The sequence below is a fragment of the Elephantulus edwardii genome, unplaced genomic scaffold, assembly GCF_000299155.1.
Source record: "Elephantulus edwardii isolate Elephantulus edwardi_28Jun2011 unplaced genomic scaffold, EleEdw1.0 scaffold00186, whole genome shotgun sequence".
Classification (NCBI taxonomy): Eukaryota; Metazoa; Chordata; class Mammalia; order Macroscelidea; family Macroscelididae; genus Elephantulus; species Elephantulus edwardii.
In genome coordinates this window covers 2,782,532-2,801,918 of record NW_006399936.1, presented here as the reverse complement: position 1 = coordinate 2,801,918, position 19,387 = coordinate 2,782,532, and the positions used below count along the sequence as shown (strand labels likewise).

General features: G+C 43.2%; 1 protein-coding gene across 1 annotated transcript in view; it reads right to left on the bottom strand.

Annotated features, from left to right (window-relative positions):
- Positions 1 to 9,640, bottom strand: part of XPO6 (exportin 6) — a 119,581-nt gene extending 109,941 nt beyond the window's left edge. Inside the window, exon 1 of the mRNA XM_006896629.1 lies at positions 9,526 to 9,640. Within this exon, the coding sequence (XP_006896691.1) occupies positions 9,526 to 9,640 (115 nt within the window). The remainder of the gene's footprint in view (positions 1 to 9,525) is intronic.
- Between the last annotated feature and the right edge of the window lie 9,747 nt (positions 9,641 to 19,387).

Below are 19,387 nucleotides of genomic sequence, written 5' to 3'. Positions count from 1 at the left end.
AAAAAAAAAAAAATTCTTGTATTATGACAAACAAATAACACAAAACCAAGCCAAGAGTCAAAATGTGCCTTAACTACACAGATCAAAGAAAAAAAAAGTGTGAATAGTTTAAACAATTACAATTATATAGTGCTACAACTAAAATTATTACTTTATTCAAATCCATAGTATGAGAACACATGAAATATCAGTATTCTTACTGTGATTAAAATCAGCAGACTTTCATAGTGCGGCTATGCAATAAAAAATGCAAGTTATTCCATACTTGACTAATTTCATCAACATTCTAAAACTGTTCAGCTAAATTACTTTTAAAAAAACTCAACAGAAACTGTACAAAGGAAACTACGAACAAAAAAAAGAAAAATATAGATGGCAAAAACAATCAAAATGATATCCCACTTCACTCATAACTAGAAGACTACAAACATAATTCATGAAATAACACATTAAAAGTTTTAAAGGTGTTAGCAAGAAAGTTGAGAAACAGGAACTATCCCAGAGTAAAAAGTGATAGAACCTGTGCGAAGGAGCGCTGGTGGCTCAGTCAGTAAAGGGCTGAGCTGCTAACCAGAGATGGCATCTCTCAGACAGTTCGAATCCACCAGCTTGGGATTTACCTCCACAAATCCACTGGATGGTCAACTAGGAGTCAGTTCCGACAAAATGACAATTTGATTTCTGAGTTTAAGCACTACCAAGAACTTTGAAAGCACATATGTTTTGCTCAAAATTTACCTTCCTGGAAGTTATTTGTTGCAGTATTGATGTTGATAGGTACCAATGTCAATTTTCTGGTGTTGATTCTATACACAGGTATATAAAATGTGACCACTAGAGAAGGCTGGCAGAATATGCAGGACTCTGCTTTTTGGCAGCTTCTGTAAATCTACAATTATTTAAAAATTTAGAGGTACGTTAATGCATACGATAGCAAAATTCATTCTTTTAAAATTAGCAGGATCTAAAAATTCAGCGTAACTTTTTATTAATAAAGTACTTGTCTTAGATATTCATTCTCTATCCTTCTTTCTAGTTATCTATAATTACAAAGGGATACAGAACACTGATAAGAGGCTGTGCTGCAATCCCAAAGGCACAAAGTTCAAAATCACCAGCTGCTCAACAGGACAAGGATGAGAGAATTCCCATCCCTGGAAGATTTCCTCCCTTGCAATTTACTGCCTCTGAAAACCCACTGAAAGGTTTTCAGCTATGGGTTGGTTCTGACTTCACACTCAACAACAATCCTAGTTCAAGGTAGAAAGATTCAGGGTCCTTTTTCCCCTGCTATTTTCTTTCTACTTTTTATAATATTTGTTGTTTTGCTGTTGTTGTTTTGAATGAACTTATGCCATTTTTACCAAAACTACTTAGTTGTTATTAATGAAAAAAAGAGATCCCTATGTCTGATAATTGTTGTTATGTGTCGTCGAGTCTCTTGTGACTCAAAATAGTCTGATAGTCAATTTAAAAACCAAAGATTTTTCATCACAGCTGCATTTGGCTCACAAAAGTGCTTTATATTTTCAGAGATCATTTTCACTAAGACCGACTTAGAAAAGAGCAGCAAGATACTCTAAAGTGACTGAACTAATGCTTATGCTAAGCCTAATGGACTGACCTGAATTGAAACTCATAAAGAAAGAAAGCAACCTTCCTTTCTGTTGATGTCCCTAGTACTGATGTTCTACCACTGAACTCTCAACAAATTCCATCACATTCCATCACATTACCGGGTACATGCAGAGATCTATTTTCTCCTCTGTTGGCAACATTAATTCGTACCACCCTACCCTTTCTACTTTGCATACTTTGGGTATGTTGCTATTCCTTGGAGAAAGACATCATGTTTGGAAAGGTAGAGTGATGGTGATGGAGACAAAGACCCTCAAACAGGAGGACTGCCACAGTGACGACAGCAATGGAATGAGTGTGTCAGAGATTGTGAGGATAGGACAGGGTTCCCATACTGTTCATAGGATCTCTATGAGTCATACTCAGTAGCACCTACTAATATCACAACCCTTTCTATTATGAGATCTATTTCTCAAGTTTTACAGTTAGATGGCTATACGTACTGTTTCTCCTGGAATGATATATTAAGCTGGGTTCCAATCAAGTTAATATATCACACACACAAGCTTAAGTAGCCGCATACAAAAAACTGGTCTTTTTAGTCATTTTGGGTCTGAATCCCAGATGTCTTTCAAGTCACTATGAAATTTTAGATAATCTACTTAACATTATCCTCCCTGAACCTCGACATCCTTTTCAATAGTAAAACAGGAACAGAAAATAATACCTTGCCAAGTACTATGACAGATTAAATGCAGTATACATGAGAGCCCTACATAATGGCTAACACGAAATATAATTATGAAACATGTAGAGACTTTTCCTCTAAATCCCAGCTTCCCATTAATTACCCTGTTCTACATCTCCCACTTTTCTGGTTTATTGGTCATTATCACGCTCATTGTACTGAGGGTGCTGCTAGCCCAAAGGCCGCATTTCTCTGGCAGTTCAAATCCACCAGTGGCTCAAAGAGTAAAAAAAGGACTGGCAATCACCTCCTGTGTAATTTACAAACTCATTTAAGAGACAGCTAGATCTTGGTTCAGACTCAACAAGAGTGTTTCAGTTTATTGTGCTCATGTGAAACCTGTACACTGACCAAGCAGCAGTCATTCAAATAGAATGAGGAGATCAGAGACATATCTCATTAGGCAAATCATCTGTCAAGGACCTCATTAAACGCCATGATGTCAGTTTGAAGACTTAACGTGCACTTGCTTCAGGCCATGGTCTTCTCAATCACCGGTTATGCATCAAAGAGCTGGACAATGAACAATGGTTAGAGAAGAAGAGACATGCACTAAAACAGAGTACTAAATATCCCATGGACTGCCAAAAACACAGGTATGTCCTGGAAAGGGTGCAGCCAGAGAGCTCCTTAGAGGCAAGGATGATGAAGCTTCATCATTCATACTTTGGACTTGTAGCTAAGCGAGGATATTCCTTGAAAAGGGTCATTAAGCTTGGAAAGATGGAGAGTCAGTGAAGGAGAGGAAGATCCCCAATGAGATGGACCGACACTGTAACTTCAGCAATGGGTTCTAGTGTCTCAGTGATGGAGAAGATGGGACAGGATAGGGTAAGTTTCATGCTGGCTGTTCATAGGGTCGCTGAGTCATACTTGACTCAATGGCACCTAACAGAACAAATAACCATATAGTTCAAAATCAGAAAGGTATGTCTCAAGGCTGTATACTTTCTCCTCACCAGCTCAATATGTATGCTGAGCAAGTAATTGGAGAAGTTAGACTAAATGAAAAAGAATGTGCCATCAGTGTCGGAGGAAGTCTAATCAACAACTTACATTACGCAGAAGACATGACAGTCTTGCTTTCAGAAGAAGCCCTGAAGCACTTAACGAAAGAGACTATCATCTTCAATACAGATTACACCTTGACAGCCAAAAAAACAAAAATCCTCACAAGTGGACCAACAGGCAACATCATGTCCCTCTCCTCAGCACATCTCCCCCAAGTATCTCTCATTCTTGTACACTCCATTCTTGTACTACCTTCTTATACTACTGCTTTTGTATTCTTCTTTTTAAATTTTTATTATTTTTATTATTTTTGTGTGTGTGTGTACCGTCAAATGGTATCTGACTGGTCCAGGAGATTGCCCCTCCTTCTCCAGCAGAGCATCTGGTGGATTCGAACCACGTACCTCTGGGATTTGCAGTGTAGCTTCTTGCCACTAGGCCACCAGAGCTCCCTTGCTTCTGTATTCTTATACTACCAATTGCTGCTGAGTTGTTATCAATTTATAGCAAACCTATAGGACATGCAGAGCTGGACAATGAATAAGAAAGACAGGAAAAAAAATCAATGCATTTGAGTTGTGGTGTTGGAGAAGTCCATGGACTGCCAAAAGAACGAACAAACATGTCTTGGGTAAAGTGCAAGCCGAGTGTTCCTTGGAGGCAAAGATAGTGAAGCTCATCTCATATTATTTTGGACACATAGTTAGTAGAGGCTATTAGAAAAGGGACATCATGCTTAGAAAAGTGAAAAATCAATGAAAGAGAGGAAGACCGCCAGCAAGATGGACTGATACAGTGTGTGTGGCAATGGGCTCAAAAGTGTGGGAGGTGATAAGGATGGTGCAGGACAGGACAAGGTTCAGATCTATTGTTCATCGGGTCACTGGGTCACAGTCAACAGCACTTAACAAGAACGCTCCCACAGGGTTTCTAAGGCTGTAAACTCTATGGAATTGGACTGTACATAAGTCTTCCTTTGGAGCAGCTGGTGGGTTTGAACAACTGACCTTCTGGTTTACAGTTGAACACACTTTCACCATTGCACTACCAGCACTATATTACAGTCTGTTGCAAGTATCAGAATATACATCCAGGCTTCCTTACTAAACTGACTCGGGGTCTTTTTAGGATGAAAGTATAGTACTTAAGGGCAGAGTTAACACCTGAGTCAAACTCCTGAATCCTAGCTCCACCATTTGGTTAGTGTGACGTTGGGAAGCTGTCTAAATCTCTAAGCCAATTTGTAGATGTTATCATCTATGATAGTATTGATAATATCAATGTTATCATCTATTTGTTGTCTGTTGTTGTGTACCGTATCAGCGCTAAGCCTAGGGCATGGTTTTCAGAGGCAGTTAATCACATGGGAGGAGACTGCCCATCTTTATCTTGTAGGAACAGCTAGCAGATTCAAAACTCATGCCTTTGGGATTGTGATACAACTTCTTACCAGGAGTCCAGAAGAGCTCCAAAATTAGCATCTCTACCTCCTGCGGTTATTTGAAAAAGTAAATAGGTTAACATATAAAGTATTCAACAATATCTTACATGTATTAACTATTTATATTGCATCCACAGCAGTACCTAGGGTTTTAAGTCTGATAGGTGCTGTTGAGACTACAATTCACAGTGACTCTATGAACAGTGAATCTGAATCTTGCCCTGTGCTGTGCCAGCCTCATCATCTCTGGTATTCTTGAGCCCAGTGCTACAGTCACCCTCTCAATCCATCTTGAGGGTCTTTCTCTCTTCCCCTGACCTTTCCAGGCATGATGACTTCTCCAAGGACTGGCCCCTCCTAACAACAAGCCCAAAGAACAGGAGAGTGCTTGGCAGCATTTTCCCTCAGGCATATTTTTTCTTTAGGCAGTGTATGGGATATTCAGCACTCTTCTCAAATACCACAACTCAAAGGCATTGATTCTTCTGTCATCCTTACTCATCATCCAACTTTCAGATGCCTAACAAGTAACTGAAAAGATCATGGCTTAAATCATCAGGTGCACCTCAGTCTTTAAACTGGCATCACTGTTACTCAGAGCTTTGGAGAGGTCCTGTTTAGAGAGGTCTTTAACAGCAGATTTTCAGAATTTTGTTTATGAATGAGTGAATGGAGGCAATAAAGTCCTCACTTAATGTAGAGAAAGACTCCTCTATACCATATTAATAGGGTTTTTGGTTTTGTTTACTTTACCAGGCAATTTCATTATTTGAACCATGTCATTTACTAATTTCTTCAAAAGCTGTTGAAAGTCATTCTTTGATATTTAGCCCGTCTCTATAGACTACCTGACTAATGATGTGAAGGACACATAAGACGCCTTAGGTAATAATGAACTAGCTCTGTCATCTTCACCATAGTTTCTTCCTATCTCCCACAGCATGATACACATGGTACATAATGCAACACTGCTAATGACACACCATCTAAGCAGACAAATTTAAAATTTCATTGCCATCTCTTGATTCTACTCCTGTAAGGGAATCACTCAAATGTAGTGGTGACAGTCAAAAATAAGCTTTTATCACTAAAGTAATTTCTACACAACTAAAAAAATGCTAATTTAAGCAATGACTCAGTTTTGCACAAAATTTCAGTATTAAGTAACAGTTCACTCAAATTAAGTAACAAGTTTTCAGAGAAGTAGTGGGAGCCTCTCACATGTTAAACCAGCCCTGAGGAACTCATGGGAATTCAAGAAAATATGATTTAACCAAATGTGGTTACAGTAGAACCATTACAATAATTAAGTACTACAACTACTAATCTTTTTTTTAACCTGGATAAAAATTTACAGATTAAGATTCCCCTTATTTAGAGTAACTGTTTAAAGAAAATTATCCAGGCTCCCCATTCCACCATTAGCCTATCTTAGAACTGAACAAGTAAGTTGAATGGCATCCCTGATCACTGCCTATGTAATGCAAAGAGGACAGGTTTGGAGTAGAGCCCCTTGGGACCAAGTGCCATCCTGCTACTAAAGGCCCTACAGCCAGTCTGTTTATCCCTCTTCTCTAGCTCTAACAGCAATAATGTCATCTCTCAAGATAACCAAAAACTCAAAACTCACTACTGTCAAGTTAGAAGCAACTCGTCAATGACTCTGAAATACTGGGTGTCTGAGGCTAAGCATCCAACACAAGGAGACGGTCCTTTTTTTTCTCTCAAAGAATTCTGGTGGATTCAAATCACCAGAGAAGCATAGCCTTTGGGTAAGCAGTGCAACTCCCAGCAGACACCGCCAAAGGTTGTTGTTATTGTTGTGTGCTATAGAGTTGGAATCGACCCACAGCTGACCCTCCAGCTGCAGTTTTCAGAAGCACTTAATCACGCAGGAGACTGCTCATCCTCCTGCAGGAGCAGCTGGTAGATTTGACCGAAAGCCTTAGGGGACTGCAGTGCCTTAGGCCACCAGAGTACCCTCAAACTAGTAACAACAAAAGAAAAGGAACTAGCATGCTTCAGATGCTTAGAAAATGGTGGTTTTTAACATTATTACATCATTTACAAGTCTCATTAGAGTTGAGGCTTTAAAGAGATTGTTAAAATGTTCAAATTGATATGCCTACTGGAACAATTAATTTTACAAGTAAAAATGTTAAGTTAGTAAGTAATGAAAAAAAAAGAGTTCCTAGAATAAATAAATCCTTGTGAGCCCAAGGAAAACTTACTCCCTCCCATAAAGCACACACCACACCAAGCACTGGCTGCCCTGCTTTTCTGGGGCCAGGTCTCCTCCTCCGCCTACTATTAACTACAGGTACAAAATAGGTCATCATGAGTGGACAGGAACTAACAGGTTACAAAAACCTTCACTGACTAGCAACTTACCTCAGAAGGAAGCACACATAAAAATCACATGAAGTCAACTCCTTAACAATTAAATACCAGGTGGTGTTCATTCACATTATATTTTATCAACAATTAAATGGAAACCTGAAAATAAGGATGCCAGGCTAACTCAGCCAAAGGCAAAACTCTGCTTAAGGGTCCTGAGGCAACTCTCCTCCTGAAGAGAGGAACGCTGTCTTGTAGAGTTGTACGATCCCTGTCCTTATTATCAGATGCTGCCAACTACAACTCATAGTGACCCTATGACCAAGAGCTCTGAACCCTGCCCTATCCTGTGTCATCCTTATAGTCTCAGATATGCTCCACTGTTACAGTCACCGGGTCAATCCATCTTGTTGAGCGTCTTCCTCTCTCTCCAACCCTCCACAGGATTATCCTTTGCCAGCATAATGTCTTTTTCCAAGGCATGGCCCCTTCTGGGACAACAGCCCAAAACATGTGAGAGCAAAGTTCACCATCCTTGCACTTCTCCATCCGCCCTGCTCCGTTGTTGTACACTTCCTAGGACCTGGCATAAAGACTGCTGTGTGTTATCAAGTTACTCCTGACTCTTTTTGAGTCCATATGACAGAGTAGAACTGACCCACAGGGATTCGCAGGCCCATAATCTTTAGAGAGCAGATTGGTCTTTGCTCCAGTTGAAAGGCTGTAGGTTCAAACCGGCATAGGGCCTGTTGTTGTTGCTGTTGTATACTGTCAAGTCGAGACCAACTCGAACCTATAGCGGGCTTTTAGAGGCAGTGAACTGCATGGGAGTTCACCATGCATCTTTCTTCCACAGAGCAGCTGGCAGATTCAAACCACGTGCCTTTGGGTTAATTCCTTACCACTAGACCACCAGAACTATGGTATATATAGTTATGTAAAAGTCATTGAAAGAATAGAGGAATCAAGGGTTCATCAGGCACTTTGTCAAGCCTCACACCAGAGGAATTCGCTAATGAATAATCCAATCTTCACATTTTATCAATTATGATGCAGCGTTTAATTCCTCTGCCACTGTACTAACTGTAGTATATACTTTAAGGTGCTCCTCAGCATTTATAATGTATTTTATCCAATGGGTTGCAAGTTCCACAAGGGTAAGGGGGATGTTATGGGTCTTCTTCCGATGCCTCGGACCGGACACACTACCCAAAGGTCCCCTGAACATTTCAAAAATCCCACGGACCTGAAGATCTTTATCACAGAAGATCCAACTATACCCGTGGCCTTGAGAATAACTCTGTCACTAACTAAGCAACTCACCATGAGCTCCCTATGTGCCAGGAGCTAGGGAGAAAGTTCACACAACTTCCATTTTTCAAAGAGCTCAGCCACACACGACTCAGAAGTTACTGCAATTATCAAAAAGGCAAATGCTTAACAAGCAGATGTGGGCGCGTAAAGCGAAAAGAATACTGAAAGTATCTGAGTCTAGAAAATGTGGAAAACATCTTCCGAGGTGACGACTCTGACCCCCCCATGACTCAACTCTCACACCAAATTGACAGACAGCCCTGTAACGTGATCAGCACGGAGGGCAAATTAACCACGGATGACTAAAATGCAGCATCGTATGATTAAAATGCAGCATCTCCGTCAGAGAGGAAGCTCAGAAAGTAGGGAAGGATGGCAAAAAAGGGAGAATGGAAACTTGAAACACAAGAAGGAAATGGGAAGAGTGCTGTTACAACAACGCTGTTGAAACCAAGTGTATGAACTGCTGAATGGAAAACCAATTTGCCCATTTGGAACCAATCTGGAAAACCAAGTAAACTTTCACTCAATCACAGAGAATTGATAAAGGGGGGTGGGGTGGGGAAAAGAGGTGCCTACTGAGCTGGATCCGGAAGGATGAATACATTACCAGGAGCAGAGTAAGAACATGCAAAAGAAAGCAGTGTTCAAAGAGTACTGCTAACTTTCCAAACGTCCACCTGGGGCGAGCTCCACAAACTGCAAATCCTTCCCTGTGCACGTATTTCAAGTGCAGCCGCACAGGATGTCCACCATCCTGGCCGGCCTTACCAACTGAGTCGGGGCTGTTACAGCCAGCTTGCCAAGCTTCAAATCCTGCCTCCTTCACTTAAAAAACGCCGTGACCTTGAGCTGGGCAAATGCCTCCGTGCCTCAGTTTACCCCTACCTGAGAACCCATCTCAAGTGGTCATTAAATGAAAAAGTTCCTGACAAGCATCTGGCACCTCAAGACCCACGGTCGTGCAGTGGGCAAGTGCAGTGGGGAAGCACTGCACCCCTGGGTTCTTCCAAGGTCGTCATCTTTTGACAAAAGCAGAAGGAAACGTCACACATTTTCCTCCCGAAGGAGCGGCCGGTAGGTTCCAACCGCCAACCTTCGGGTCTGCAGCCGGGCGCTGTCAACCCCCTGTGCCACCAGGGCTCCGTCCGCTTAGCACAGAGGGTGCTGCTGGCCAACGAGTCCTCTTCGATAAAACAGGCGACAGTCATTGTCTCGATGAGCGAGGCACACAGCAGATGCCAGGCTTGTGCCTGCCTGGCTTCCAGGTCCCTCCCCGTTCTGAGATGGGCCCGGGAGAGGCTGCAGGCTGCACGCGTGTCCCCGCAGGGCTCCGCGCGCGCCTGCCCAGGCCCAACCCTCCAGCCGGCACCCGCCGAGGGCAGGGGACCCCACTCACCATACTGGCCAGGGCAAGGGGGGCGGCTCAGGTCAGCTGGCTCTCGGGGCTTCGGACACGTCCCGCTCGCACAGTTCAGGTCATGGTCCCGGCAGGTTGGGGGAAAAGACCCCCCCCCTCGGCCCAGGCAAAGAAAACTCCGTCCCCGGAAGCTCGGGCCCCGTGGGGACCCTCTAAAAAGCGTGCGGCCCCCTGGCCGGCCTCATCGAGGGGCCCCGAGACCCACCCGTCCCTACTCCAGGAAACTGCAACAAGCAGGAAATGAAGCTCGGAGGCCGGCAAGGAAGGTAGCGGCCCGGGGCCCCCCGCCCGGGCCCGACCCCCGTCTGGGGAGGCTGCGGGCCCAGGCAGGGGTTCCCCGTCTTCCGCCGGCAGAGGGTGGTGGTGGCGGCGGGCCCGGCCCTGGAGGCTTCAAGGGGCGGAGGCTGCCGGGGCCTCGGGGACGCAGCCGACTCAGAGCAGAGGCCCGGGGGTCCGCACAGTCCTGGTCACCTCGCTCCCCACTGCCACTGTCGCCGCCGCCGCCCCCCAAAGCATCCCTGCGCGCGGACGCCCCGCTCGCGCCGCCCCCAACTAACAGCCCAACGCGCCGGAAGTGGCGAGCGCCCGGCGCGGCCCCACAGCACGGCCGCCCGGCTGCGGCGCTGGAACCGGACCAATCCGGAATCGCGGGGGAGGGCGGGGTGGAGTGGGCGGGGCCGCACCTGACGGCTCCGTGGTGGCCACGCCCCCTGCTCGCTCCGCCCCCTGCGCCCGCTTCCCGGCCACGCGGGCCGGCTGCCATGTTGGTAAAGGGGTCGTTCTCTTGCCATGTTGGTGAAGAGATGCTTTCTCTTTCGCTTTGTGTGCTCATTCATTCCGCAGTGTTGTGCTAAGCGCTTTTAAAGAAAAAAATATTTATCTTACACTGTTTTGTTTACAAAGTTCATAATACATTGTTTTTCACACCAGATCTTTCCCATTTCCTTTACCCACTCTCCCTTCTACTCAACCAATTGTACGACCCTGTGTTACCAATTTGCTTTTTGGGTTATTTTGGGGTTTTTTTTAATTTTTATTATAGAGTGTGTGTGTGTGTGTGTGTGTGTGTGTGTGTGTGTACTGTCAAATCAGATCTGATCTGATTGGTACAGGAGGAGATGGCTCCTCCTTCTTCAGCAGAGCATCTGGTGGATTTGAACCGCGTACCTCTGGGATCTTAGTGCAGTTTCTTGCCACTAGGCCACCAGAGCTCCCTTGTGTTACCAATTCGTTACCCCGCCTGCCCATCCTCACCCCTCTGCTCCGACCCTCCATCCCTTGTATCTTCATACACGTTTTACTGCGTATCATTCTGTTTAGACAATAATGGTCTTGTACAGTATTTGTCCCTATGGAACTGAGTTCACTTAGCATAAGGATCTCCAGTCCCTCCCAAAGTAGGTTGTAATTTTTTTTTCTTTTTCTTTTTTTTTTCTTTCTTTTTTTCCTTTTTGTTTTCTCCTTGTAATGTGCCGTTGAGTCAAATCGGATTGGCGCAGGAAGAGACTGACCAGCCGCCTCCAATAGGGCGTCTGGTGGATTCGAACCATGTGCCTTCGTGATTACAGCGCAGCTGCCGACCACTAGGCCACCAGAGCTCGGTAGTAATTTTTTGAATCATTGACTGAGTGCCTTTTAACATTCCTAGCACAAACTCAAGAGAGGTAACAGCCTCAGTGGCTGGGTCATCGGGCATCCTGGAGCTGACAGAAAGTTGCTAGCTCCATCAAAGTCAACTGCCCCAGCTAGTTGGCAGATAATTAACAACAGCAAATGGACGGGGGAATGAGGAAGCAAAAAAAAAAGAACATTAGTTGTAAGCAAAGCAGTTTCTCTGCATGTTTTAAGGAAACATCAGAAACAAACTGAGACCTGAAGAATAAAAGGAAGTGTGATCAAAGTTGATGGTTTCGAGAAGGTGAGGACTGTCATGGATTCTCCTCAGATGCCAACCTGCTGTATTTGTGAAAGGACTGATTGTAGGAAACGCTCTCGGCTCTCCTGCACTAGAAGTTGGGGTCCTAGAGTTGTACCTACTGCACACTCAACTTTAACACTCTCACAGGACAGAGTACAACTGCCTTTTAGGTTTCCAAGGCTGTCAGTCTTGATGGGCACAGAATGCTGCATCATTTCTTTTCCTGTACGCAGAGGAAGCCTATGGATTTGGATCGCTGGCCTTTTGGTTAGCAGCCCAGTTCACAATCCATTGCACCATCAAGGCTCCGCCTATTACATGAGTCAAGGGGTGGGGGGAGGGAACTTCAAAAACAGCTGTCATTGAGGCAACTCTGACCTAAGGTGACCCTGTGGCTTTTGAGGTACAGCAGAAACCCTGCCCAATCTCGTGCCAAGTCTCTAGGTGCTTTTAAGTCATTATTATAGTCACTGTGTGGACCCATCTCATGTAAGCTCTTCCTCTCCTTCACTGACCCTCCATGTTTTCCAGCAAAATGTAAAGAATAGAGCAAATCTATCTAATTGTTGTGCACTGTTGAGTCCCTATTCTCCAATTTTCAGAGGCAGTTAATCTCACAGTAAGAGATAGTCTCCCATCAACAAACGAATGGATAGAGAAGCTGTAGTATATTCACAAAATGGAATACTACACTGCATTGACAAACAAGGAATTCGTGCAATATTATTCAAAATGGGTGACCCTAGAGGGCATTATGCTGAGTGAAGTATCTCAGTCACAAAAGGACAAACACTGCATGGTGCCACTGTTGTGAAACAGGACTGACCTTGGGATTGGGGAGAGACTGAAAAAGATGGGTTCAATAATGTATACTGCATTGAAACAGATGAGGGAGAAAACTGTTTAAAAAGGGATATGTGATTAGGTATTTTTGTCATGACAGGAGTCTAGAGCGAAGGCTACATGGTAGAGTGGACCTGGGGGAGGGTTTGTAAAACAATGAAAGAATTTTTCTTTCACTTTTCCAAGAGGATAGTGTACTGGGGGAAGGTTGGGAGGGGAGAAAAGTGCAAAAATGAATGAACGGAAATCCAAAGTCTCTGTGAATTTTTACTGAAATTAATAATAAATTTAAAAAAAAATGGGAATTTAAAAAAAAAAAGAGTCCATCTTCTCCTGCAGAGCAGCTGGTGGATTCAAACCGCGTGCCATGGAGATTGCAGCACCACTTCAAGAATGCCACAAGGCTTTGTCCAAAAGAGCAAATATTAAAATTAATCTATTAGAGGAGGTTTATTCCAGTAGAACATTCAAGAATGGGGTAACATCAAGCTGAAATAGACCAAAAGGCCAGCGATTCAAATCCATAAACTTACTTTGCGTACAGGGGAAAAAACAAAACAAGCATTCTGTGTCCATCAAGATTTACAGTCTTGGAATCCTGAAGGGTAGTTGTACTCTGTCCTGTCAGAGTGTTTCATCCAGCATCAGAGGAGGCTTCTTGGAGGCAAGGACAGCAAAGCTTCGGCATACTATGGGCGTGTTGTTGGGAGGGACTATTCCTTGGAAAAAAGATGTCATGCTCGAGAAAATGGAAGATCAGTGAAAGAAAAACACTCAATCAGATAGATTCAAGTATGTTAGGGTTGATGAGGATGGCACAGGACAGGACAGCACTCAGGTCTGTTGTTCAGAAGGTCACTATAAGTCATATTTGACAGCACTTAACAACCACCACCACCAGTATCAAAATGACTGGCTTTTTATTAGCAAAATGCTGAAGAAAAAGCAACTTATTCCTAATTGCTGTTATATGCCACCAAGTCACAGCACATCATCAACTCATAGCTGGATCCTCCAGCAGATTTTTTTTAAAACTTTTTTCCCTTAGTAATTCCCTTCCTCTCCATCCTCGTCTTCCCACCCCCTCCCTGATATTTGTACACATCTTACTAGTTAGCCCATCATCACTTCTTCAGGGGCTGCAAATCGTACAGAGATTTCCCATCTTGCTCTCACAGAGAAGCTGGTGGATTCCAACGATAGGTCTTTGGGTTATCAGCACAATGCTTTACCACTAGGCCACCTGGGCTCACTGATTGGCACAATTTACTACCGAAGCTCTTTCAGCTTGGTCAAGGAGCTTGGCTGGCTTACTCATGCTCATTGTGGTGGAATCAGAATTGAGTCATAGCTGACCTTCCAGAGGACTTCCAAAGGTGGAAATGACCTGGGAGGAGAATGCCTATCTTGGCCCCAGGGGCTAGGGGATTCCAGAAGCCAGAAAGGAGTGGTCTTTCAGCTTACTAAGCAATTCCTGTTTCCCACCAGTGTGTCCACTCCACTGCTGAGGTGTTCTGCAAATGATACCACCCAATTCCTAATTTGTTCAACTACTTGCAGCAGAATCACCTGGAAAATCAATTGACTAATGACTCACTTTTGGTGAGTCTAGAGAACCTCCTGGAAGGGCCCTTAAAAAGGAATTTGGGGGATAGTGTATGAAGGAAATGGGAAAGATCTGGTGTGAAAAACAATGTATGCAAACTTTGTAAATAAAACAGTGTAAAATAATTTTGGGCACTTTCTTTTTACTTGTTTTGTATTTTTTTAATGTAGGATTAATTTTAATGAACATTTACAGATGTTTTGGATTTCCATTCATTCATCGTTGCATTTTTCTCCCTTCCCACTCCTCCCCCCCCCAGTTCTCTCTTCTCTTTGAAAAGTAAAAGAAAAATTATTTCAGTGGTATACAATCTGCCTCCCTCCAGTACACTCCACTATGCAGCCTTCATTCTGGACTCTTGTCATGACTGTAATACCTAATCATATATCACTTTTAAACAGTTCTCTCTCTCATCTGTTCCAATGCAGTATATATAATTTATCCAATTTTTCTCAGTCTCACCCCAACCCTGATGTCAGTCCCGTTCTACACAGTGGCACTGTGCAGTATTTGTCCTTTTATGACTGAGATATTTCACTCAGAATAATGTCCTCCAGGGTCACCCATTTTTAATAATATTGCATGAGTTCCTTGTTTTTCAAGCAGTGTAGTATTCCATTGTGTGCATATACCACAGCTTCTCTATCCATTCATTTGTTGATGGTCACTTAGGTTGTTTCCAACTCTTTGCTATTATGAACAAAGCCACAATAAACATGGGTGTGCATATATCTGCTTGGATGTCAGTTATGGTCTCTCTGGAGTATATTCCCAGGAGAGGAATTGCTGGGTCAAATGGTATTTCTTTTTGCATCTTTTTGAGAAAGCACTATACTGCCTTCCATAGTGGTTACACCATTTTACACTCCCACCAACAGTGAATTAGGGGTTCCAGATTCTCCACAACCTCGCCAGCATTTGTTGTTTGCTCCTCTGTTAAATTTTGCTATTCTGACTGGGGTGAGATGATATCGCATAGTTGCTTTGAAAATAATTTAAAAAAAAAGCATTGTTGGAATACTATGCTGCATTAAAAAACAAGGAACTCATGCAATATTATTCAAAATGGTTGACTCTGGAGAACATTATGCTGAGTGAAATATCCCAGTCACAAAAGGACAAATATTACATGATGCCACTGTTGTAGAATGGGACTGTCCTTGGGGTTGGGGAGAGACTGAGTAAGATGGGTTCAATAATGTATACTGCACTGAAACAGAGGAGGGAGAGAACCGTTTAAAAGAGAGATGTAACTGGGTATTTCTGTCATCACAGGAGACTAGAGCGAGGGCTGCATGGTGGAGGGGACCTGGGGGAGGGTTTGTAAAACAATGAAAGAATCTTATCTTTTACTTTTCCATAATTTTTGGACTCATGTACTTATAACTTGTTAGTCAAATTTGTGTCTTCTAGGTTGCAACACCCCCATGATACATCTTGAAGGATATGTACATGTACAGCCAAGCACAATCAATAAGAGTGCATCTGAATTCCAAAATCAATCTCCATAATAGTCTATGTGTTTCCTACTGCCAAAGGGGCCCTTTAGAGTAGTGAGAGAAGATCTTCACCCTGAAACCCACAGCGTCCCTTTTCAGCAGGAAGTAGCTAAGAGAATACGCCGTCCCCTTTTCCTTATGACTCAGGGTGAAGTCTCTCTCAGGGAGGAGTGATAGGGAATGGCAAAGGATACACTGACAAAGAAGATTAATCAGAACTGGCTTTGACAAGCACTGTGGCATTTGGACAAGAACAAACTGGGAGGAGGGTAGAGAGAATAGTGCAACAATGAATGAGTGGAAGCCCAAAATCTCTGTAAATGTTTATGAAAATTAATAAAATATAATTATAGGAAAAAAAAAGCATTGTTGGGTCCATCCCTAATCCTTGGAAAAAGTTATGCAGGAAAAGGTCAGAGGAGAGGAAGATCTTCAGAAAGATGGATTGACACAGTGGTTATAGCCATGGTCTGGAGTGTGTCCGAGATGATGGGGATGGCTCAGGATAGGGCAGAGTTCAGAAAGTCGCTGCCAATCATCCTCTCCTGGATGGCACCTGACAACAACAAGTTTCTAATTCAACAAGTAAGACCTAAAATTTGCATTTGTAACAAAGTGCCAGGTGATGCTGATAACTTCAAGTGCATGGACCACACTGGGGGACTCACTAGTATTACCACAGAAAGCAACACCTTTCATTCATTCTCTTATGACGTCTTTATTGAGGTCCACTAAGTGATAACCACTGTCCCAAGGATTCAGTGCTGAGCACAACAGACATACTCTATCCTCACAAACCTTAGAGTCAAATTATGATAATATTCCTCCTCTGTAATTTTAATTCTGATAAGAGCCATGAAGGAAGAGCACAAGCTACTATGAGAAGTTGGTGGCTAAGGGACCTAAGTTCATGGGCATGGGAAGATGTCAAAAAAAGTGACATCTATTTAAAGGGTGATCTGAAAGACAAGTGCGAGTTTGCTAGACAAAGTAAAGAGGGCAAACAGCCTTCAGGAGAGCAGAGATTGCATCCCCATGAGAAGCTAGCTCAGTAGGTAAATATGAGTGAGGACCCGAGGCCCAGTGACGGCCTTTCTTAGCTCAGTTTAATGAACGCAGCACAGGAGATGAACTTGGATGCAATCTCAGCTCTGACACTCACTAGTTGTAGTATCTCTGGCAGGCAAAATGTTGATTTCCTGGCTGCAATGGGTAAAATTCCAGAAACCAAACAGACCTTCAGAGGTAGATTGGTTTCAGGCTATGTGTAATGAGAGCCTCAGATCCATATCTCCATGATCCCCTCGGCTCTCCTCTCCCTCCACGTGTCAGCCTGGTCCACGATAAGGCTGCATGAAAGAGCCAGGACCACAACCTTCCTCACTCTCGTCCAACAAAAACATCTGTTCTCACAGCAAGTGGCTTTACCCTCCCGTCCTAAAAGACTCAGGCCTGCTCATCCCTAAACTAGCTTTCGTGGAGGAGGGAAGTGATTGCTAGGACTGGCTTAGAGTAGTCTCCCCTGGAGTGGATTTCAACTCCCAGAATAGACTGGATGCTGTCAACACGCATTCATCATGCTGTCCTTGCTCGGCTGTGGGGAAATTTTAATGCGTATAAAACATTTAGGCAGACAATATATCTTAGTTATTATTAAGTTGACCTCAGGGATTTATCCAAGTCAACCAAATAGCATTTTGTTATTAATATTCATCTCAACTCTCTTAACAACAACAACAAAATATTTAAAACTGCTATTATTTTTTCTTGGCGCTGTCGGAATGGCCCCATCCACCTCCTCCTGCCCCTTTTCACAGCTACTGTCTTTAGCCTCATTCATCAGCTGTTCATTCAACAAATATTTCATTTATTAGGGTTAATTTTGTGCCAGATTTTTAAAGTGAGAATTCTGACACGAATAAGATTTGGGCAAAGTGTTCACTGTCTAGTGGCAGAAACAACCATCCAAATAATTTCAGCGATCCAAACAATTACAACCCTCCCCCCAATGAACCACATACTTGTGAGTATTGCTAGTGAGTCCTGTGTGGCCATTGCAATAAACCATGGAATCCAGTAGAGTAATCGTGAAAGCTGTGGGAGGGAGGGTTGGTATTAGAATTGTTGAAGAAGTGTGAGGTGTGAAAGGCATGTCTGATCTCCCAGGAATCGTCTCATGTTGCTGTTATATTGATGGAGAGTCTTCCCCCTTGTGAAGTTAGGAGGTATTCCTTTCCACCCTTAATCTTCCTACAATTATTTGGTTAACAGAGCATTTATGTGATGTGATGTGATGTGATGTGATGTGATGTGATGTGATGTGATGTGATGTGATGTGTGATGTGATGTGATGTGATGTGATGTGTGATGTGATGTGATGTGATGTGTGATGTGGTGTGGTGTACCGTCAAGTTGGAACCGACTCATCACTGACCGTCCAGCAGATTCTCAGAGGCAGTAGATCATACAGGAGGAGATTGCTCATCTTTCTTCCACAAAATAGCTGGTGTATTCAAACTACCTGCCTTTAGGTTGGCAGTGCAACTCCTTACCACTGAGCCACAAGGGTTCTCTATCAGACCATGGGGGTTCATTATAAACTTTCCACAGTGTATTGTTATATACATCTATTTGGGTCGGGGGAGAGGAGATCTACACATTTCATCCTTTGACAAATACTTAAACGACAAACTGACAATCCAGTTGGAAAATGGAAGGAAGACATGAATGGACTTTTCAACAAGGACATTATTATTTTTCGTTGTTGTTAGGTGCCATTGAGTCAACTTCAACTTAAGGTAGCCCTGTGTTCAATACAAGGAAACCCTGCCCTGCTCTGCACCCTGCTCACCGGCTCCTAGGCTGAGTCCACTGTTACAGTCAGTCCATCTTACTGACCTTTCCCAGCCTAACATCCTTTTTCCAGGGACTGGCCACCTCCTGAGAATGTGCCCACAGTGTGTGAGATAGCCAATAAACTAATGAAAAAATAATCTAGACCTTTAGCTATTGCAGAAATATAATTAACAGCGAGCTATCACTTCCCCACAGTAACAATAGTGAAACATAATAAAAGTAAACAGCAAATGTTGATGAGGGTATGGGGAGATTGGAACTCTTAGATACTATTGGTTGGATTGTAAAATGATGCAGCCATTGTGAAAAACAACTTGATGCTTCCTTTTTAGTATTATTATTATTTTGTGGTGTATACTGTCAAATCTGATCCAGCTGGTACAGGAGGAGATTGCCCCTTCTTCTCCAACAGAGCATCTGGTGGATTTGAACTGCGTGCCTTTGGGAGGGTGATGCTTCCTTTCAATGCTGAAAACAGAAATATCCTTTGGTCCGGCAATGCCACTACTAGGTATATGTCCCAAAGGTAAAAAGAGCTGGTATACAAACAGGTATCTATGCTGTTGCAGACCAAGGGTGAAGTATTTTTATAATTATTAATAATGAGACAGACAACCAAGAATGAGATAAGAGAGAGTAAAGACAGGGACCAGCAGTTTCTTTGACTGAAGTGCCTCAAGCCGTGCCTCTCTGTGTATTTATTGATAATCATCAGGAAGGTAAACAAAGGAAAATCACAATGGAGTAGAAAACACAAACAGGCTCATGGGAAAATCTTTTGCAAATCAGGACAAGTGCCTCTCTATTTTTTTTTTT